Below are 23,670 nucleotides of genomic sequence, written 5' to 3'. Positions count from 1 at the left end.
TTAACAGATCAATTTATTATGCAAAAGCACATTTCGCATACATACTGTCTCCAATCACACGCAGAGAGGAATAGCGCACAAGTACCCAACCATAGTATCCTCTCTGTTTAGGCTTGCTTTCTGCATATTTTCTTGATTTTCTTGTCAGTAAGTTTCAAACCTGGAGAACAAGAACACTGGTATAGCAGGAACATAACCGCGTAAAAGTTACACAACATATGAGAAAAGGCGTTTGACACTCCTCGCAAAATATCTGAATAAACATTTGATAATCACACTAAGGGAATTCCATAAAGGTTATACAAGTAGATTATTCAAAGAACAATAGAGCGGGTGCATCTAATCAATCGGATTCTACCGCTCGCTCTTTGCGTTGAAAAAGAAAATACGAGGAAAAACAATTTGGCAGATCTTACGCATTGTACCAGTCGGTTTCATGTGAAGAAATCAGAGAGGAACTGCCTATGCCACACTTTTTATGCTTGGAGCCAAGCGTTACGAGGGGTGGATGTATATCTTTGTGTAATTTAAGCGTCTGAGTGCATGTCATTGAGTTCCCAGGCACGTCGACTACATTGGCGCGTAAGGCTCCGCGTATGCTCCGATAAAAGTTCGCAACTACCGTTGAGTCATTATGGGACGCAAAACCGCAAATTATTATACTTTATCCAGGCAAAAACCAAGAAATTGTCTCGTTTCGTGAATTTGATCTCCAAGCTCAGCCAAGGCCATGCAAGCATTCCTGAGCTTCGTGCTTCGTTCTACGCGCCTCGCATGTCGTCCTTACGCAGACCAGAGAACTTCAGCTAAACGCTAGTGCGGCGCATTCGCGAAAACGAAGAGCTGATCATGGTCATTCTTTCGTGCCGCGATCTCGAGAGGCGCTGGCTGCATCCAAGGTAGCTGAGCGTTCGCGCCGAGAGGGCCGACAGAAGTTCATGGGGTGTAGTGGGCGCCGACGTTTCTACAAGCGGACCTGTTTTCTTCAAGGCTGCAGCTACAACGTCTGTGTCATGTGGTACAAATGTACATGCAATAGTTGTTGCTACAAAAGCGGCTTTCTGGCATGGAGGAAAAAGGAGGAGCGATGCAGTGTAGTCGTGAGGCTCGCAATGAGTATATCTGTAAACCAATGATCACTTTCTTTCCCAAAGCCAGCAAAACCGAGCTATCACTCGACAAACAATTTTACCGCGTTCAGCAGCGGCAATTTTTGACTAGGACGGAAAACCTGTCTCGTGCGCCACATTGTGCATGGAGCGAAGTGTGGCGTGAGTGCCTCGCTAACCTGGAGATCGCGAGAGCTACCAGGTGGACGAAATTCACAGCAGCCGCCAACACCAACAGACCTCATAGACGACATGCAATACTATGGCACCATCTTGTGGTATGGTGCTGCACTCTCCTTTCCTCCTCATAGAATGGCCATCCTCTCCTCCATCGTTGTCTCCGTCATTCTTCTTCACTCCTCATGTCTTCGCCATCTTCTACGCGCTCTGGGTTTACTTGCATCGTTCGCTGTATTTCTTCTCTCGATTTGGACGGACGAACAACGCCGACGTACAACGCAAGAACGAGCCTAAGAGTACCGCGCTAAAATTAGGCAATGAGAACTTATAAAAAAGTATGTTGACACGTGTTCGACTCAACCGCAAAAAAATTTGTTTGCTTACCCATGCATTTCTGCGTACATTGTAGGCATAACCAATATCCTTGTTGCTTTCTTTTCAATGAGCATCCTCCAACATGATGTGGCGTACATATTCCACCGTCGAAATACCACATTGTAACGCGAGAGTTAGGCACGCAGTTGCCTTCTGGTATGGTCGATCTGCATCTTCCAAATAACTTCCTTTTACCTTGAAAGGAAATAAGGCGTTTTTTGTACCGCTAAACACATAAAGCGTGCTGTAATTATTCATATTTTCAAACAGAACTGAGGAAAACAATAGGAACACACAAAATTGTAAAACAGTACTGAGGAAAACAATAGAAACAAATACATTATCGGCGCATTGGGGACGTATGCACAGTCCCAAAACGCGGACTTGATGGTTTGACAAATATTATATGGAGGATCTCTTTGTGGTGTCAATGGGACAAATGTATTTGGCCGCAGATCATTTTATACAATATTCAACACGTATAGACACCAACATATTCCATCATGTTTCCAAGAACTCCCGCGAAGAGGTATAAAACCTCCGCGTGGCGACATGAATAAGTATTAGCCTAAATGACAGAAACATTACGTGTAGTACCAAAGCAGTGGCGTTGACAAGCCGATGTGCCGTCGGCTATACTTCACATGTGTGCCTCCACATTGTGGCACAAGTTTTCGCGAAGCGCGCAGCTGTGCTCCCGACCGCGAGGCCCTGTCTTTGTCGCAATCGGCGTTGGAGGAATGCGACCCTGAGCAATCCTCCTGGGCTCGACCAAGTTGAAGTGGGAAGTCATGGCCCCGCAGATGTATGAGAACTCGCGTACCCGTGGGGATGACCTCCCACCTGAACTCGGTCTTGTCCAGAACAACGCTCATGGTCGTCATGATGAAGCGTCGCTCCGAAGAGTTCGCGTGAGTGCGGCTCTGAGTGCGGCCTTCATTCTGCGCGAAGTGGGGGGTACACCGAAAAAACTTCGAGCTGCAAATTTCGTCCTGCACCGTTGCGGGAACCAGACCTGAACCGCGTTTCGTGGACACGCCCTGGGCTACAAAAGGCTCGTCGACGCCACCTGCGACGTGCGGGACTTCAGCACACCAGGCCGCCTGACTTGCAGCGATGGATATACGGTCGGCATCACGTGTTCCTCCTGGACTTTATGAAGGAAACACATCTGCACAATTTTGTTTCAATTGTGTTGATGCCGTAAGAAAATCTAACGAAATAAAAAAGTGAGGTGACAACCATTTCGTCTTTAAACCCTTGGCATCGGACGCTGGAATGTTTTCATAATACACATGGTCGCAGTCATGATATTTGCCGTTTATATGTTCAATGACTCATTTTTTGCAGCTATCTACGGAGGTTTTCGCTAATGATTATTGTGACTAGTCTGAAAACGAAGCCACGCTTCGTGTCTAGTTATCAAAATTCAAATAACTTATCTTTAAATCACCTGTTCTCTGTCACAATTTATCACGCTATTAGTTGGAAGCACTCACAACTCACGCTGTAGTCAGTTTTTTGCCAAGTTACCGTTCGAGTTTACAGCCGATACTTAATTACAACAAAAATATGAAGACTGATTAGCCACGAAGGAACACATGAAAACTAAAGCTAGGTGCATTATTGAATGCTCTAAAAAGCTTTAGTTGGTATTTCCATTACTGCACTAAAACTAACTAGTTGTTGTTAACCCAGCACTCACCTTTCGCTTCTGGTGAAGCGGCATTTGGGGGAGCCTTGCCCTTAGCTGTTCCGTTGCCTCCTTCTCCTATTTGGTATGAAAGAGTGATTATGTTTAATTGATGTTATTAGTGTAGTGAAGCTGAAAAACACTGTTCAGTATTGGAAAGTACTAAAGATAGTGAGTACCGCTGCTTCTTGCACATCTAAACCTCTGTTACGCCAATAAAACGAGAGGGAAATATAACCTGTTGGCTGAGTACTCGCTTTTAATTAACAACGCACACAAGCATTTGAAACTGCGCAATATTTTGAACGTTTATGCGTATTACAAGTTTTAATACACTATGGTGTGACTGAATATGACCCACAGGAATTTTACTTTCGGGTACCTTAACAGACGCTATGATGTTATTCTTAAATTACGCAAGTGTTTCTAAAAAGCTCTCGCAAGTGATAAAAAAACTATTTCGAAATAAAAGCGTCATCCTATTACAAAGAGCGGGTGCGCACTGCTGACAATTGCAAAATGAGGAGCATAGGGCAATTAGTCACTGATTGCAAATTTTTTTTTTGCGCTTATTTCTAAACATTCAGTATGCATGGCGTCATCGCAGCAGAGCTATTGAAGCGCGTGGTCTAGTAACATTCACAAGGTCTGAAATCCTGAGCAATGCAAGTATCCGCTTTACCTGCGGCGCGACCACTTCCGGCTTTCAGAGCCAGCACAGGCGCACAGATACAAGCGTGCTTTAGCCTTCCAATTTCGAACTGATGCGCTCTGGCAGCCAGATTCTCCTGTGATACGGAGCTGTGTAAATGTGCTATATTATTCATATTGATCAGGCTATATGGCTTTTCCAGGGAACTTCTTTAAGCTTTAATAGTACAATTAGCTTTCAGTCTCTTATAGTTCGCAATATAATTAATCACTTCTTTTATATATAATATTAACCCCACATCACCACTCAACCTGTGGCGACCGCCATAAACGGCATGTTCCTACTCAGTCACTATATTTGAATGTGCCTTACAACGAACTGTATACACCTGTATACGCCTTACAATGCTATTTATTTTACAGCACTTCCATAGTTGTTCAAGCACGTATTTCATTGTTTTGTGTTACAGAAACCGCAAAACTTTTCGCTGACACTCGGGATCCAGAAATGGGGATATCTAGGCGCTTAGCGATTGTGACATATCAGGGGCGTAGCCGGAAATTTTTTCGGGGGGGGGGGGGTTCAACCATACTTTATGTATGTTCGTGCGTGCGTTTGTATGTGTGCGTGTATATATGCGCAAGCAAAATTGAAAAATTTCGGGGGGGGGGGGTGAACCCCCCCCCCTTGGCTACGCCCCTGTGACATATTGAAAGACCTAAAGACAAAGAAAAATGATGTCTGTTGAAACATCAGAAACTCTAATGTACATTCATCGTTTCCTGTCTAGTTTAAGCTCTTCCTATAATTTAGTACATTTTGTTTTCACCTTCATGCTATTTTACTCTGCGGTACATACAATTGCTTGTTAGAAATGCTTGATACATGGTAATGAAAAACTTTCGAACAAGGGATGTTGCACAATCCGATGTTTCGGCAAGGGTGCTTCTCTCTCATCTTTATCGGAGCCAGTTCAGGGATATTCCTCGTTTAATGATTTCTCGTGGCTTCAGCAGTACGTCTTCTCTGAGGTTTGTCAAAATATGACACCGAGGTGCTGAGTCGGACAAGTTTCTACGTGTTCATTGTATAAAATGTTGAATTGTGGCCCAAGGAAGGTAATAAAAAGGAATTGGAGGTCATACAAGCTTTCCCAGTAAATAAGCAAACATGCACGCATGGTAGCGTCACATATGCGATCCTCCCTTGGAACCAAAATAATTTTCTCACATGTATCTAATGATTATCAGGTGTAGTAGGTGGTAGCATCTCAATGTTCTTGAAATAGTAGTTCGCTTGTACATGCGCCAAGTGGCTGCTCAAAGGTTTTTGCGTCTATTTGTTGGTTGCGGCCTCGTGCCATTGTAGTATTCATTCGTCTTGTGTGTTGTCTCCTACCAGTGCATCTTCAAGATTTGAGGAATGCCATCGTACACGACATCACTTTGCACGAAATTGAAGCATCGTGGTGTCTACGCATGTTGACCTCAGTGGCCAAACTAAATCTCGTCAACGATATTGCTGAGCCACCTGTAAACATTTTAACTGGTGGGTAATAGTGTCGTCTGAAGCCTGGCTATCTCTCAGTTTGCCTGTTCTCAGAAGAACGCTATAGCTAGTACCATAATATCGCATCACGTCGACCGATGCTCTGACAAATCGCTGTTCTTCTACTGGAGGCACTTTATATGTACGCACAATGAAACAAAAGATGCGAAAGGCATTGTAGGCATTTTTCATCATAAGACCCACTGTTCAGCCTTCAGTGAATGAACATGTACAATTTGTGTTACCCTGGCACGTGTTCCCGCCTGTTTTTTCGTTTTTATTTTTAATAAAATGAATAAATTAGTTTTATTATTGTATAAAATGTTAATTAGAAGGCTTAAAATATACAGATGAAGGTCCCAAATTGCGACACTGCAACCGGACATTTACTTAGTTCCTAGAAAATTTTCACAAATCCCGCATAGTCTGAACACTATCATGGTTTATTCGGTCCGCAGATCGCAGATCGTAGTCCGCAGATCGGAGCTGAGCTCTCAATCTGCGCAGAAGACGCAGTTTACCAACCGAATGCGTTAGCGATCTTGAAGCAGCGCCTGCAGCTCCACGGCGCGGGAAGCGCGGGTAGCCACTGTGTAATGAAACATTCGTGCGCGACATCGACAAATGGCGCCATCCAGCTCTGAAGAAACTAACGCAGCGACAGCTGCGTGAATTTGTATATATTTGATGATCGTCGTCGTCGCCGTCCTAGCTGCTACCTTGAAGGCTTTCGGTTGCGATCTGCTGTAAAAGCAGTACAGATGATTCTTATGCCTTCAGTAGCCGCCCCATCTCCGACGTTCTGCAGTTATGTCTAGTTGAATGCATTAAAAAACACGGCCACAAGCCAAGAAACGCGCACGATGCTTCGAACAACGTTTCGCTTCGTAACACTTTAAGGTGTAAATGCTTAAAAAATACTTGCTGGCGCTGTCACCTGTCAACAACCGCGGCAAGTACAGCGACTAGTGTCAAGTAACACGTCCTCTCGGCCGGATCTCGCCAACGCACCGACTTCGAAGCCAGATGGATGGGGAGCGCTCTGGCTGGGAGGCTGACGCTGTCAAAGAACCATTCGAACGTAGTCCGAGCGCTCGACTTTTACCACTCGAACGCGCCGCCACTTTTCAGAGCGCTCTAGAGCGCTCGAAAACGATCATCTGAATACGCCATCAGAGCAGTTGCTTCGCAACATTCCGCTTTCATTACATATTCATTTTTGAAAGCATCTGAGCTCTACTGGCCTGCTTAAAGTACGAATGGACAAGCAATGCGTCTCACTGTGATCCCAAGAAGCTGAGGAAACATACAAAAGAGCTACTGTATTCGGGCATGGGATGGCTGCGCATTAATATTGGCTATTTACCTTCCGTCTCTGCTGGCTTTTTCGTCGTTCTGGTTGTTGCCATAGTCGTTTCCCCACTCTTGGACTTGCTTCCCCTTTCTCCTCCTTCTTCTTCTCCTGCTCCTTCTTCTTCTTCCCCTTATAATATTTAGAGGGAAAAACAATGAGACATAAGATTTCTGGTACACAAATGAATGCTTTCTGATATCCAGCAGTGAGTATAAATTACAATATGACTGGTGCTTATAGAAGGGGTTTAGGGTAGAATTCCCAATAAAGAAACGCCATCGTAATCGTATGCTGTTAACTACACCAAAGAGAGTCTGCAGATTTATAAAATTTATATACCAATGAATTGCATTTTTGAGGAATATTTATTTTTGCGTAAACTTGTCTTTAGAGTAACAAAACTGTGCCTCTGCTACGCTATGCGTTATCGTAGCCTTTGTTTTTCCTTGATAAGGAACTCGACGGCTTATTAATATATTGTCACTTACAGTGACGGAAGCAGCTTAGGATCGCACCACGTCGTCAAACAGGGGCTTACGCCCTGCGTTCACGAGAGCCCTCGAGCATACGGACACATGAGTACGACGCCGATTAACTAAGACCGCGAGACTCTATGTTCTTTTTTTCTTGATCAGTTCAGAACACACGACGTTTTTGCCCAATAACATGTTCTGCTATTCTTAGATATCATTTGAGGAGATTTTGCGAAGTACCACCAGAGGACCACATACACTATCATCACATCATCCCCTCCTTGAAAATGGGCTCCTAGTTAATGGAAGCAGAACAACAAAATCACACTATAAACAACAAGCATGCCTGATATTGGAACATTCACACAGCAAGTAGACAGACAATGATAAAGAAGGTCTTATCACATTAGAGCAGCAAAACGAAAAAAGAAAAGGAAAACACACCAGACGCATACGTGCACAGCACAGCAAGACTACAAGACTGTCGCAATACGCTAAAATGGTGGCGCTTGCGCACTGGATGCCCAATTTGATCGTTCGAACTCGCCTGTTCACAGCCACGGTCAGCTGATGGTGACATCCCGTTTCTTCGCCCTTCTCGTCGCAAAAGTCTGGAACGGTGGATGACGTGCTCTGAGGCATTAGTACACCTATCTCAGTTTGAATATTATTGTGTGGTATCTGCGACATTCTCAATCTCATCGAACTGTTCGTCTGTGAGTGGACAGCCGAAGTTTCGAGCAAGTCCTGCATACGAACAATCTATGTTCGTAGAGCACTGATCGTTCCCTGAACGCGGCGGTATTTGCACTGATTTCTAAGCATTCCAGGCCTTACCATCACTAAGTGAAAGTAACTTTGACCACTCCATTTGATTTCTTGAAAGGGTCCTAAGTACTTGCTCGTTGGCGACTCTACGATGATCACGTAGGCTTTTATCTGTTGCTGTTTACTTTGTATTCTTTTGCAAGCTTGCGATCTCGGGAAATAGTTGTTTTCTGGTTGCGCCACATTATGCGATTTACTCATACGTTCCGCGGCAGACTTGGTTTTTAGAACTTTGAGTCCGTTTTAATCAAATCTAGTTTTGTACGTGGCTGTCTGCCATGTAAGAGTACTGCGGGTGAAATTCCTGTTGTTCATTGAGGTAAAATTCGATACAAAGCTAAATACTCCTGAGCAGTCTGTTTCACTGGTTTGCTTTCCAGCTGTGCGACCTGCATTGCCTGCTTCAGTACTGCGTTAAAACATTTTGTTAGTCTATTGTACTGCGGGTAATGATACGATGACTTGCAATGCCGAATGCCTCTTCTCTTTAGAGAATCCTAGAACGATTTGGAAATGAATTGAGGATAATTGTCGGTGACGATTTGACTTTGGAATCTGTCTCTGCTGAAGAGAGATTTGAGAAAATCCGTGACATCACAAGATGTCATGGAAGAAGTAAACCATACCTCCGGGCCAGTGCAAATAATGATCCACTACAGTTACTGCATAAGTTGGGCTGGGCCTGATGTTTAAAGGCCCGGCTATATCCATGGCTAATATTTGCCAGGGCTGATCTGGCCAAGGAACAAGTCGTAGACGCGCAAAGACTGGCTTGGCCGGCTTATGAGCTGCTTGACATATGAAACATTTTTTGACACATTGCTCAACTTGGTTATCTAAGTGAGGCCACAAGTCTCACTCTCTTAGAAGTTCTTTTGTGCGGTCTATTCCAGGGTTCAATTCATGCGCCAACTGCAAAAAAGTTGAGCGATGTACTTCGGAAATTACTATGCAATCTGCGCGTTAAAAGGCCATCGGGCAAAGGATAACTCGTCTTGAATGTGAAAAAAAATGGCACCAGCTCTGCACATAGCGCCTTCTTATGTACACAGCTTTTACTGAGCTGCTGAATTACTCCAGATAATGTAGGGTCGACGGCCGGAGTTACTAGTGAGACTATTTCTTTTTCCTCAGCATTAATGTTATGTTCGTCTATGACCAATGTAGACAAGGCGTTCGCAACATTGTTTTGCGTGCCTCTGCTATACTCTACTGGAAAATTGTAATATGGTAACCGAGCTGTACAATGAGAAATGCGTAAAGATGGACGACCACTATCTTGGTTGCTTCTCCCACCTTCTTCTGCTGCATGGACACATCGGGGAAACCCGCTGCTGCGTAGCAGCGTCGTACCCTATCCTGCTCATGAGCGGGCGCCCGAAATCTAGGAGTTGGTTGTAAGACAAGCTGCTCTTCTGGCGTCCGATTTTGCATTGTAGTTTTATTGATGCGTAGTACCGGTCCCTCATAAACTGCATTAGCTTGCTCTGTTGCTTCTGAAGCTTTGCAAATTTCGTCTGCCTTGATGAACGTAAGGGTTCTGCCAGCGTTCAAGAAGCGCTCGCGTAACGCTTGGCTGGACATTTCTTCAACGAGTTGATCTGTGATGCGTTCATGGAATGTCGAGCCAATTTAGCAAGTAAACGGAAGTTGTTTGTGTGCAGCTACATCACGGGTAAAAGGTTTGCCCGGCAATGCAAGTCGTCTGCAGAACTCATGGCTCTGAACGATGAAATTTGTCGCATCCTCGAAGAGCAGGTACAAGTCATTCACCAACTGCATGCAATCTTCTGATTATCCCGCGCGACGCACAGATGTAGAAACCGGTATATTTAAACTTGAGGTTGCGGAACTACCAGTGTTGTGTCCGTAGCGACGCCGACTGCTGCTGCTTGCTTCACGTCTTCATTGTTAAACCAGTGACGCTCTCTGCGTTCCAAGTGATGTGAGAAGAGCCACTAGTCACTCGGTGGCCATTCGCTTCTTCCGGCCGACGGAAGGTGCGCCTTGAACAGCTTAACGATCGTTTGAAAGGCACTGGAGGGGCACCAGTTGCATATAAGAACGGCGCCGGAGAGCATTCCAGAAGAGCCGCGAGCGGCATAGACGATGCACAGGAACTACAGTCGAGGCGTCAGTAAAAGTAAACTAAAAAAATCCACTCACACAAGTTTCTCCTCGTCTGCATTTTGTTGTATCGCGATCACGCGGCTTAGAGCCGCACCACGCAGCCCAATCTGAGCTCACGCCCTGCGTTCGACGGTCGAGAGCCCTCGAACAAACGACCAAATGAGTCCGACGCCGATGAACAAAGAGCGCGAGAGTCTCTGTTCTTTTATCTTCATCAGTTCAGAACACACAAGGCTGTTTGCCCAATAACATGTTCTACCATTCTTAGATGAGGTTTAAGGAGGTTTTGCGGAGTACCACAAGAGGACCCAACATATGATCTCAGAGGACACTGAAAGACTTGTAAAAAAAAATCACCGGATCTCCACAAACTGAATGATGATGAGTGACGAAGGACGTGGGGATCGTTCGATGTTACCGTAAATCAGCCGTGACGCTCGTGTACTTTTCACTGCAGCGTGCATTATGCTGTCACATGCATGATTGATGGCCGCTTAGCGTTGGTGTTTTACGGTGTTTTGTCATTTTATTTGTGTGCTTCTTCACGTGCCGCAGGACCTCATTAAAGTTATTTCAATCAATCAATCACCTTTTGTTACCCTTTTTTCACAGATGTTTTCGGTTTCGATTGTACACGGCGCTGTTAACATTTTTTAACAGATGTTTTCGGTTTCGATTGTATACGTTGGTGTCGGCTTCGGTTTCGTGTTCCGTGACGGTGGGACGCGGATGGATGGACAAGCCTCGGCCAACATGAGGAAGAAGGCTTCTCATCATCATCAAGGTTCTCGAACAACAAGTAAAAGAAGACTTCTCCTTGGCGCGAGCGCGCGCTCACTTATCATCATCAAAGCGCTCGAAGAACAAGAGGAAGAAGACTTCTCCTTGGCGCGAGCGCACGCTCACTTATCATCATCAAGGCGCTCGACGAGCAAGAGGAATAATACTTCTCCTTGGCGCGAGCGCTGTCGGTTTTGGTTTCGTGCAGCGTGACGGACGCCGACAAGGCTAGGTCCTAAGGAGCTTCGCCCCTAAGATTAGTGCAGCTTGCACTAAGTCGCGCAAGGCTGGGCCACAGCAGAGCTGGTGGGCAGGTTTCTGCTTTTGGTCTTAACCATCTGCAACGAATGCTTGGGTGGTCATTGAGCGCGTGCCGCTTCAGGATGATGATGATGTTCTATGTACAGCACATGGGAAACCTCCAGGAAAGAGCTCTGCAGTAAAACAAACTGTTAGGCTGACTTGTGCCCTCTTTCAGAACATTGTACAGCTCGGGGTGCGGCGGCAGCCAACAACGTACAAGGCGGTCGTCGAGAAATGTAGCGTTTCTCGTCAACACCACGATTCGACACGCGTCATCGAGTCTTTTTCTTGATATTGTCATGTAATTGCGACGGTAAAGAAGGCGGCAGTCAGACTGATAAGCACAGAACACTTAATGGCGAACTTGTCCCCAGAGAAACGGAAAAGCAATATACAAGCAGTACTCGCTGTACAATCACAGCGGTGAGCACAGGTGCTAGTCGCCGGTAATCTGATCGTCCATGAAACGCGTCGTCTTTTACTGCATAGCTGGTAAGGTCGAGGTTGGCCATGTGTCACAGATAAATTACACCATCTCCCGCAAAAGGGGACCATGAGGCGATGCGAAGCAGCGTTTCGGCATGTCGAGCCCGCGTTTCATCCGTAGCAGTTTCCCGCCGACGTTACCGTTTGTGCTGCGCTTCCCTAGCTCGGGGTCCGCTGGCCGACGTTTACGTGGCCCTTCAGAGCGTCTAGCCTTGCGCTGCTCCACCCGCTGCTCCGCGATCTCGGCAGGCGTGAAGGTATTACTGCAACTGAGCGACGTTGACGTTGGAACTCGTGACACCGGCGCAGCCGGTGCAGTGACTGAGCGTGTGTACGACCTAATGCGAGCCTTTTACATACGAAGCAGCTTTTGCGCTGGGCTTTGTCCGTAGTTGCATTGGCGACCGTCCGCTTTCTAAAACCTACCATAGTCATCTGTAACATATTGAGCGCGCGCTCGCGCCAAGGAAAATTCTTCGTCTTGTTCTTCGACCGCCTTGATAATGATACCTGCACAGCGCGCGCTCGCGCCAAGGAGAAGTCTTCGTCTTGTTCTTCGACCACCTTGATGATGATAAGTGCAGAGCACTTTAGGGGCCTGGGCTGCCGTATGCTGTCCTAGGTTCACGTAACGCAGACAAAACCACGCGTGCTGGCACGCGCTAGCGCGTTCGGGCCTGTGTAAGCGGCTGGGTAAGACGCTGTGGCCTCTCCCCCTTGCACTCTCTCAGCAATCATGTCATGGCATCGGCGAACGACATTCTGCAGACGCGCGATGAACCAACGCGTTGTATGCTGGCCAGAACGCGCTGGCACGCGCTAGCGCGTTCGGGCCTGTGTAAGGCGCTGGGTAAGACGCTGTGGCCTCTCCCCCTTACACTCTTTGAGCAATCACGTGATGGCGTTGGGAAACGAGATTCTGCAGACGCGCGAAGAACCCGCGTAGCGTGCTCCAAGAAGAGTTCGGGACGAGTAACAGCAACAGCAACTACAGTGAATTCATGGTGTGCTCCACATGCAAGGACGTATTAACATCGGGCAAGGTGGCCGTGATGAACGGAACTTTAAGTCGACCCATTCGCTCCGTCGCATCCCCACATAGTTCCCTTTAGTGTTAGATGGTGAATTTTAAGGGCGATAGTCTTTCTTTGGGAACTTAAACGCAGAAATTTTGGTCTGTGTCTGTCTGTCTGTCTGTCTGTCTGTCTGTCTGTCTGTCTGTCTGTCTGTCTGTCTGTCTGTCTGTCTGTCTGTCTGTCTGTCTGTCTGTCTGTCACCCAATTCAGCCACCCGGCCAAAGTTGAACCACTTGCTACCGCCCACCCATCTTGAACTGGTTGGCACGGCTGTTCATACTTGTGAACGTTGTTCATCAAAAAGTAAATATTACACATATCTTAGGCGCAACATCACTAGGTATAGGTATTTAGTTGGGGGGGGGGGGGTGTTTCCTTTATAGAAAATACATAGATACGTAATTCTATAGACCCTAGTTTCTTAAGCTGCGCTGAAACTGACACGCGCCGACGAAAGCCCTCTGCCACGGAGGAAAGAACTTTCCTCTTCCGTGCCCTCTGCACAAGCTCGTTTCCCGACGTAGTGCCAGATGGCGCCCATATCTCACGCAGCGTAGAATTACTGCATATGCTACCTTTAAGTAGCAGAGTTGCGCATCTGTCTTCCAAACGCCGCTAGCAATCTTGCGTTGAGGAGAAGCTGACGCTGGGGCCAATTTTTGTATATCTCGATGACGCCGCTGCAGCGAACTGGATTGACACTAGTCATCCACGTTAAAGTAAATCGCTGGTCTTCGACACGCGAAACATGTCGACTGGTGGCCCGGTAGGCATGTCGCCTGCAAAAACGGAGTGAGTCTTAGCGACATAGCCACGGTTGCGCACCAGACCTATGCGCAACTCTGCTACCCAAAGGTAGCATGTGCAGTAACTCTAACGCAGCGCTCCTCTATCGTCTTTCGACGACATTTGCAGCGAAGCACGCAGATACACGGCCAATTTTTTTATCTAAACGAGGAAGGGGAGTGGAGAGGGGGAGTGGAGAGGAGGTGTGAGGAGAGGATTTGCGCATGCGTAGTAAGTGTGGTCACGCCGCACACCACCACCACCGGATTCAACTCCGCCTTAAGATGCTTGGCATCTAAAAAATATCATCATGAACCAGCACGCGCCATCTTCGTCCGACTCTTCCTCGAACCCCTCTCCTTCCTCTTCTGCTTCGCTACCAGTATACGTGCACGGATTTGTCCGGCGAAGGATTTAATAACTCGTTGGGCGAGAGAACGAGTGGTTAGGACGCAAGCGTACTAACCACTCGGCTATCGAAGCACGCTGGTAGAGTAGAGCATAGCCTTGTATAGTGTCGTACAGCCAGGTGGTGCACAAGGAAAGTGATCGTGAGGTGGAGAGATGTGAGGGTTAGGAGCAAGGAAAGGAGGATGGGAGAACGAGTAGAGATAGACAGAGAAAAATAGAAAGAAGTAAATGGAAACGGAAAAAGAAACAAAAAGAAAGGGAAGAAACACAGAAAAAGATAGAAGGTGAGATACGAACTACGGAGAGAGAGAAATAAGAAAGGGAAGACAGTGAAAAAATGTATTGCCAGATAAGGAATACACAGAGAGATAGAGAAACAAAGACATAGTAGGAAAGAAAGAAAAGGAGAGGAAAAGGGAAGAGGGGGAAAGACAGAAAGACAAAGACAGAAAGAGTCGGAAAGCAAGGGATAAACAGATATAAAGATACGAGGCGAGAGACTGGCTACAGAGACATAGAGATAGAAAAAGGAGTAACAAGGGAATAAACCAATAAAAAGTCACAGTTTCGCCGCAACGGCAAAGTAATGAATGCGATAGCAACAAATTAGAATGTCACACGAAGAACGGCAAGCAGCTCGATATTTGCAACGTGCCGCTCGAGCCCAAAGGACTGGCAAAAAGAACACACACAGGACGACCGTGAACTAACAACGGTCACTGCTCGACACTTGCAGCGCACTGCTCAAACACAAGGTAGGGCACTCGAAAAGGACACACTGGTACACACATGATGAGCGCGAAGTGGGTACAGAAATGGGTCACATTTTGTGCGTGTCTGAAGGAAAATGTAGGAGCGTTGCTTTAAAGCGCGCCCTTCGGGCACGCTTTAAATGGTGTATATAAATAGGTCGCCGTTGTTATGCTAAACAGCCGGTGGCGCATGGCCGAGTTGTTTAAGGCAGCGCAGTGCGGTTTTAGAGTGGCCGAAGGTTCGAATCCCGGTAGTGCGCCTAGAAAATTTTTTTTCTTCTTATATATTTTGCTTTGTGGCTTTTATTTATATATGCATACATACATACATACATATATCCGGCACATGATGGTGTCGACAGACGGCGACGGCAAAAACCAGCCGAGAGTGTCCATATAATTGCTATTGCAATAAAAAGATAGAAGGCGAGAGACTGACTACAATGAAAGAGATAGAGCAACAAGGAAGTAGAAATAAAGAGAAACAGAAAAAATAAGAACGAAGCTTAGGTATAGAGAACAAGACAAAGAAAGAAAAAGACGCAGATAGAAAGCGATAGAAAGCAACATACACAAAATAAATGGAAAAACAGAAAGAAGGCATAGTAATATATATCGCAGTACTTTAAGTATAGTCTGATGTGTGGCGTAGAAAAAATATGTTCATGAAGCGGCACGCGCTCTCTACGTTAGCTTCTTCATCTTCGTCGTCGTCATCCTCTTTTGCTATGCGACCCCAGTAGAGAAGCGCCGATGTGTCCACGAGCAGTCCTCCAAGTCTCCTGTGGCCCAGCCTTGCGCGACTTTGTGCAAGTTTCGCTGAATCTTTTGTCATGTCTAATAAAACCTTCCAGCGTTATCGGTGGAGCTATCTTTAGTTTCATAAGGAACTCGAACTGCGCGCTTCATGCGCGCTGACACAACTACCGAAAAGAACCTAGAACACTCCCATCGCTTTTGGCACGGCCTGCACCGAGCGGTCACACGTGTGACTGTCTGTGATTGAAGGTCACAAGAAAAGAACTGGCGTGCATGGATATATGGGTCTGAACACCGCAGCACACCTGCTTACTTAGAAACGCACGTTTACTCCCACTGGCATTGCCCCTACAACTGCCTGACATTAGGCAACTTTAGGCGTTGGGACGATTATGTTTTAAGCCTCCCAAATTTTAACATAAGTAATGGTTGAGCATGACAGTTTCTTGGGTTTTACTGATGAGATTTTATAGACCAGAACACAGCGAATTTCATGCGCATCGCCATATTTGCATCGCGCGTCGCGCCATCTATCGCACACGCGACGAAACAACATGCGCGGGCTGCCACGCCAGCAGACGCTACACAGAGCAAACGTGAAACTTTCGAAACTCAGCCCGTCGGAGAGCGTGTTTCGCGTCTTTTCTAGCCTGGATATTTTCGCTGATTTTATTGTAACATCAAGAACATCTTCCTCATGCAAGTCCACAATGTGCTGAGTGGGCTGCGGCAGCAAACCTCGTGAGATACGTACGCTTTTACATTTATAAAAAGACGTTCTCGTTGTATTACGCGTGAATCGTAATTGCAGTGCAGCTCGCGAAAGAGTGAAACGATTTTTGTTGCCCTATATTAAAAGTTGTGCACAAAGTTTTGTGAAAGCTGATCATTTCAGCATGCATCGCGTAATAAGTAGAGTACGCTTTACGTGTAGTTTCGCGGAACGTAATTTTTGTTTCACGGGCGCTCTTACAATAATGCGTCTTGTTCACAAAAGCGAGCTATCAGAGAGTATAACCTGAAGTATCGTTCAGCGATCCCTTTTGGAAGCTACCTGCGCTATTTTTTTCTTGTAACGATGGTGCTTTACAAGGGAAACTGTGCTACTCTTAGTTAAGCCGGTTAGCTACGCCTGCGACGTAAAGGACACTGGCCTCGAGTACTGTTTATTTACATGGCAATATATGTATTATGTGCAGTTGGATGCCTCGTGTCGAAATAAATTTGGGGACATCAAACACTGAAATGAAAGCACGAAATTCTGGCCAGCTGTTGAGGAGCACCGTGCCATTTATTACGTTTTGAAGACGAAATCTCGAAGGCGTGGTTGCCATCAAAAGCACTAAAGCTTAATAGTACGTTGAAAGTGGCAAAGCATGCTGATTGCTTGTGCTTGAAAGCACTACCTTGCACTAGAATTTCGTCAAAGGAAGCGCTCAAAGGTATGAAGTGCACCCCCCACACAAAGCTCGCGCCTGCCTTCAACCCAGCTGCGTGTTACGCAAATTAGGTTCGCAAAATGAAATAGGTGGGCATCACACTGCAGAATACACGCTGTTAGTGTACTTACTCGCGCATTTTCACTCGGCTCCTAGTTTTTTTGCTTGAATCACAGTTATCCACTTGCGGCGAAGCTGAAAAACACCGCACCGGCACTATTTCCGTGGCGCGTCGTAATTGTCGCAGACAACGCTAATATCCTCTTGTTGCGCAGCTTGTTTTGGCATCCAGAGACAACGCAGTAGTGCCCAGACGAGCGCTTATACGCTGAAACGGCGTGAACGGGTACTTTTTTCGCACTTTAAAGCCTCAGAACTGCAGCTTGCCCTGTTTACTCGGTGCAGCCCGCGCCCGCCTTGGCAGCCCCGGTCAGCCCGGCGTCTGGGTGCGAGAGTATCCGCTCGGCTCGCTAGCAGCCTGGGTGCGAGACAGGCGTGCTCTGGTGTATAGGGTTATGCAGCTGAGTTTTGCAAAAGCTGTCATGCAATAATCGGCCCATCGCTAAGCACCACACAAATCTCACTGGTTGAAAATACGCAGTTTTTGTGTGAGAGATTGCAAAGATATATGCTAGTGTGAAACTTATGCAACGCCAAAGGCACGCCAGACTTTGTATTTACTTTGACTATACATAAAAAAAAGCTGACCTTTCCCGCCAACCGCCTTCGCCGTCTCGCTGTCAGTTGCAGCCTCACCTCCTGCCTCAGTGCCCTCCTCTTCTTCTTCTTCTTTCTCTTTTATATAAGATAGAGAGAGGGAACAGAATTTGTATTTATGGAGGTAGGTTATACACAAGGCTATGCCGCATAGCTGCCTCCAAATAACATTGATTTTATAGTGTAATTTTTTATCGTATATAAAGCTAGATTAATAATATCTGGGGTTGAACGTCCCAAAACCACGATATGATTATGAGAGACGCCGTAGTGGAGGGCTCCGGAAATTTCGACCACCTGGGTTTCTTTAACGTGCACCTAAATCTAAGTACACGGGCCTCAAACATTTCCGCCTCCATCGAAACTGCAGCCGCCGCGGCCGGGATTCGATCCCGCGACCTTCGGGTCAGCAGTCGAGCGCCATAACCACTAGACCACCGTGGCGGGGCTATAAAGCTAGATTGCAATGAGGCTATAAAGTGAATGATATTTTCTCGAATCAAAAGCAGGCTAATTGCGAAGTGTTCCCAGGGATACACCTAAAGTACTTCCGGTTCAGCCTGGGTCCTATATTATCAGAAGAAAGATATTTCAAAAATTGCACTCAAGTAGACTTATTCTTTTATATATGATAGTACACGCACGAACACTTATATTTTTACTTCTGTACTTATAGGTACTAATGTTGTATGGATGATAAAATTGCTTATTCGACAAGCTTCCTTTAGGACCCTGTTGCTTGTGCCGTATAGCTTTAGTCGCTTTTTCGCCATTGAACAGCAACTTAACAAACTGAAGTGACGCAACGCAGTAGCGACAAGAAACTGAACCGTTAATTACTTGGCACTTGACCTTTTTATACTGAAGACGACGTGAGTCCTGGACACGAGCCGTGACTGAGTTCATTGTGACTTGCTGGCAGGTGATAACAAACTCCAGCGGGAGAGCGCGGTTTAACGACGACGCTGCACAAACAACTTCAAAAGTGATAAATTCATATCAAACAACACAGGTACCATGCACCTGTGCTGTAGAAGCTTACGTCGGTCAGAAATGTTGCATAGTATATCGTCGCCCGTTTCCAGGCAATTTGCTGATTGAAAAAAAAATAGGATAAAGGAGGTTGCTTTCGCTGATGTGCAGTAACATATGTTTCCCTGTGAAATCTGGCAGCTGCTATAGCGCTGTTTGCAAGAGGACACCAACTTTTCACAATATGACTTAGCCAAAAGACTAAGCATGTGCCTATTCCCGGCATGCCTACTAAAATATTGCGCGTATTCTTGGAAGACGTGACCTTTGCTGTAACGTTTGCTGTTGGGCTATTTGGTGCATAGCTCAACTTGAACTGATGGCGCAAATGTTAGCCAGGGACGAAGAAGACACGTAAGACTTCTTCGCACGCTTTTCCGTGTCTTACGTGCCTTCTTAGTCCCTGCCTAACATTTGCGCCATCAGTTTAAGTTCAGCTTTTTCTGTACCATTCACCACAACACTGCAGCGGACTTTTTCATAATTTCAGGGCTAGCCTTCCTGCGATGTATTTGGCTCTACTTATTTTGGTGCCGTCCTTTCTGCGAACAGTCAAGCGCGGTTTGTTGACACCAAATCATGGCTTATATAGGCTTGACTCTAGCGATATAAATACCCTTAAAAGTCGAGCGCCGCCATATGCACCATGTAAGATATCGCCAGCAGTCAGGTAATTGCGCGGTGCTGATGAGCACTCTTGTGATTTATGAAATGAGCCTACTAACCGTGAAACATGTTTGGACATTTGACTAGATAGTCAAATATTGACTAGAAGCTGTAATTCAAATACTTAATGATAAGGTATCGTACTCCACAGACATAAACGGCTCAACAAGCCATGCACTGTATACAGAAAGGAGTAGGGAACATAAACCGGTGACGCAAAGCAGCCGCCAATCGGGGCATTGCAAGTTTTGAGGCCTCTATTAAAACATCATATGTGCTTATTTTTATTTATTTACAGTTCTGATTGCCCCATGGTAGGGACGGTAGCAGTGTGGTATTGACACCACTGCATGCCAAAATAACAAGGACGTAAAAGAAAAGAAAGCTTGAAAAAGACATGATTCGTAAAAAAATGAAAGTGCAAATGAGTAACAAAATACAACGTACAAAGCAATTATATTGCCATATTCAAGGAGAGGTGAAACCGGACAATATGTCCAAACAATATGAGATTATGCGACAGACCCCAGGAGTTCACTTGGCATTGCGGTTGCTGTTTCCTGCTACGCGCTCATATGGGTACTTTCAAGCATTGATCGGTATTAATAACAAATAAGAATGGAACGTGAAAGATAATATGCCCGCTCAAAATGGCTTTCTTTTTATGGTTATTTATTTCTTTTTTTTTCTTTCGTGCGCATGATCCAGTATGGTTCATGCAGACATGATAAATCGTTGTGTGAATGTATTCCCGCAAATTATTTTTCCAGTGCAGTGAGTATTGTGAAACCTAACATACGAATGCAGTCACCGTTGAATGGCCTCTACATTTCTTCCCTGCGAACATCCTAGTAGACTGGGAGCAGAAGAGGCGCTCCGGCTACAAAAACTAGAAGAGTGTCAATAGTATTTAAGTTACAGATAATGCCTTCAATTTTCTGTTGCTACAGCCTCTGTGGTGCTGTCGGATGGCAGGAATGGTTGCAGACGCACGAGCTGCCGTCGCGGCATAGCAGGTAAGGGCAGTGCCTGGTTTTATGATGAAGAGACCCTTCTGGGGCGGTGGCCCCCCGGCATTCCGCAGGCACCCCTCCTGACGCACATGCGGTAGCGCTTATCAAACTCTTTGCAAGTAGGGAATAAAAAATAATCGCAATGAAAAAGATTGGTGAATGAACATTTATTCTTAATTTAAATATTCGCGGGGCCTCCATTAAAACTACGAATGATTAATAAATAATTGTTGCTCCCGAGCTGCACAATAAAATAGATAAATAGATAAAAATAGATAAATAGATAAATAAAATAGATAAATAAATAAATAGAAGAAACAATCGTAAACAGCATTTTACGAACTTTTAGTTGTTCTGCGGTGAAGAAGCCTAATATTGCGTTTTATTTATGTTTTAACAAGGTTTTCAAGGCTGTAAATGCAAAATGTTAGCAGTACCTGGATAGATTGTAAATGGACGAGACAAGCAGAGGCAAAGAGCGCTCACTTCCATCTAGTTTTATTTCGATAAAAAGGTCTTCATAAGGCAAGGGAGAGGGTGCGATACAAGAAAAGAAAACAAAGGTGCTCACATCATTCACACATCATCTGAAATGCTTCGAGCGTACCACTACGTACGTCCTAATGCCCACCCAGGTAATCAAGTTCTTTATTTGGAAGCGCAATAGAGGGTGCGCTAACGCACTTATCACACAGCTTATGTATCAACTCAGCTTCTACACCTTGGCAAGTTTGCTGAACCCTATGCCGTGCCATTACTTTGCTCAGATTGAAACGGGGTATGCGTGCACAGTCACTACACTGAATGCCGATGTGCCCCTGCACCGTGTTGAAGACCTCATTAAAATGCTCGCGCAAGCGGTCATTTAGGCATCGGCCCGTTTGTTTTCACACGTCAGTGGGACTGAATATACAACCCCCACTGGGCAGGAGACGAAACACTCTTAGCCTCTGGTCATGTCGTCCCTATCCAAACCATCTATGTGCTGTTAACATTTCAAATGAGCCCACACCAACCCTGCCCAAGCGTCAATCCTTTCAATGTAATGGCAAGTTTGGCAACAATAAACCACATCCCGTATGTTGTACCGAATGTTTTTTGTAGTCGTTCTGGAATTTTAATTCCGTATTTTGGATACAAATACACCGATTAAATGTTTTTGCATTAAAATTCCGGTGGTTGTCTATTCCTTTAAGTATGACGGTGTGAGCATGCGCTCTCCGACAAAGACGTCTCATCGGAAGAAAAAAGAAAAAAAGAACGAGAAAAGTAATATGCCACAATCCTGAAGGGCGCCCTACGGCGTGTCATGGGCGATTACAATCTTCGAAAATTAGCACAGTATTTTTACCGGCGGTATTACACGTTCTGATAGATATTCGTGCTCAGACATATTGTATGCCCTAAATGAACATGTGTTGCTATTTTGGTGCATAATTAGTCCGTAGAATAAAAAAAATTGAACAGACATAATTTTGGAACAATATATAAAAAGCACACGACTTAATCGACCCTGAGTTTATATTTCAGAATCATTGCACTTACCTTCCGCCGTAATCAGGCCTATTGCAAAGCAGAATACGACAGCATAAAATAACAGCTTCATCTTCGAAGTTTACTTTAGCAAAGCTGGTTTTACTTTAAACCGCTTTTCGTTTGCTCGAGCCTTTATGCCGAGTGCTTTCTTGTGAGATGGGTTTGTACTCGCTAGTAACGTCAGTGATTTTTTTTCTGCGAGAAAAGGGCCTACCTTTTGAGCATCGTAGAATAAAAGCCAGGTGCGGACGCGAAGCGACTCGATGCAGCTGTAAATTTCCGCAGTTTCTAGGGCATGTTTAACAATACCTTACGCGGACTGCTTAACTAATTTCAAGGTCATTTCTTGCGCTATATTTACGACATGATTTGACTCGTATTAGATATTGTGCCTATCGCGACTTCTAAGAAAGAAATGGTCTTCCTTCTGCAAAATGGATACCTTAAAATACACCACAAAGGCAGATTTCTTCAAGTTACAGAAAAAAATCAGTGATAACATTCCACGCATATCAGCGACTCCACATTCGCACCTAACTAACTAAAGACTGCCATATGTTTTTCTCAATGAGCTGCCGAGTGCTTGTTTAGTGAAATTTCTACATATAATTTGAGATTTTAAGCACATATAGTTCATATTTCTGGGATGTGTTCTTACAAAAAGCATGCCAATAAAAATACATTTATTGACTTGAAAACTTTTGTTCAAGTTTCGCACATTGCTGCACCTCGGCACGCAGTTGTAATTTTCGCATAAAATACCGAAACTTGTGTCTTTTTTAAAGTGCGTAGTTCCGCTTGACACATGAAAACGTTCAAAAATCCTGCATGACAATATTAACGCTGTAGCGATAAAAAGCTCGTTTCACATAAATTTTGGTGTCCGCGTCAGCGTTGGTGTCTTTGGTTGTGAGGAAAGAAAATCAGCGTTGTCCGTGAGCAATAACTTGCACTATGTGGCGCAAAGCTTTGCATAGTGAAGCACGGCCCCATCGCTGCTCGTTGGCCAACCTATTTCTCCATTTCTGTACATATCCCTATAGAGCCGGGTGTCCTTATTTGTTTCTCTTTAGTCCTTGCCTTTCTTTTTTCCTTTGTTTCATTTTCTGTCTGTTTCTGTCTATTTTGTCTCTGTTTATTCCTACATCTTTCTTTCTCTCTCTTTCTCTTTCTATTTCTTTCTCTTTGCTCCTGTTCGTATCTCTCTTTCTCTTTCTGTATTTCTCTCTATTTCTGTCTTTCTCGTTCAATAATTGCTATTCTTGACTCTCTCCCATCCTTATTTCCCTTTTCCTCGCCCTCACATCCTCCTTCTCATCCTCTCTTCCCTTTTCTACCCCTTGCTATATGATACCATACAAAACTGTGCTAGGTTCCGTCACCGTGCCTGGATAGCCAAGTTGTTAGGACGCTCGCCTTCGGATAGTGAGTACATGGGTTGAAATCAAGCGGACTCCCGAGGAATTTATTTTCGCCAAGGTTTCTATTTTATTTGCACCTTTCCTTCCGTCTGTCGTTTCTTTCTTTCTTCGCCCTCCTCGTCACCCTTACATTCCTCCTTCGCTTTCTGCT

At 45.3% G+C, this 23,670-nt stretch overlaps 1 protein-coding gene across 1 annotated transcript; it reads right to left on the bottom strand.

Moving 5' to 3' along the window:
• On the bottom strand, positions 1–22,280 carry LOC119373989 (uncharacterized). The gene is made up of 6 exons (XM_037644047.2): positions 22,108–22,280; positions 17,843–17,929; positions 6,924–7,040; positions 3,370–3,435; positions 1,674–1,859; positions 1–160 (listed from the first exon to the last, which is right to left on the bottom strand). Exons 1-6 carry the CDS (start codon positions 22,166–22,168, stop codon positions 108–110), a joined length of 570 nt encoding a protein of 189 aa, XP_037499975.1. The 5' UTR covers positions 22,169–22,280; the 3' UTR covers positions 1–107.
• Positions 22,281–23,670: the final 1,390 nt, after the last annotated feature.

The sequence above is a fragment of the Rhipicephalus sanguineus genome, chromosome 11 (assembly GCF_013339695.2).
Source record: "Rhipicephalus sanguineus isolate Rsan-2018 chromosome 11, BIME_Rsan_1.4, whole genome shotgun sequence".
In the NCBI taxonomy this organism is placed as follows: domain Eukaryota; kingdom Metazoa; phylum Arthropoda; class Arachnida; order Ixodida; family Ixodidae; genus Rhipicephalus; species Rhipicephalus sanguineus.
Note: the sequence above shows the minus strand (reverse complement) of the source record. Positions and strands in the feature narration are given on the sequence as shown.

Bases quoted from the DNA above. Each gene is read 5' to 3' on its own strand.
- LOC119373989 (XM_037644047.2), bottom strand. From the start codon at position 22,168: ATGAAGCTGTTATTTTATGCTGTCGTATTCTGCTTTGCAATAGGCCTG. The intron at 17,930-22,107 runs GTAAGTGCAATG...CTTATATAAAAG, and splicing joins AGGCCTGATTACGGCGGAAG to AGAAAGAAGAAGAAGAAGAG. The intron at 161-1,673 runs GTAAGCAAACAA...CTTGTTCTCCAG, and splicing joins ATGTACGCAGAAATGCATGG to GTTTGAAACTTACTGACAAG.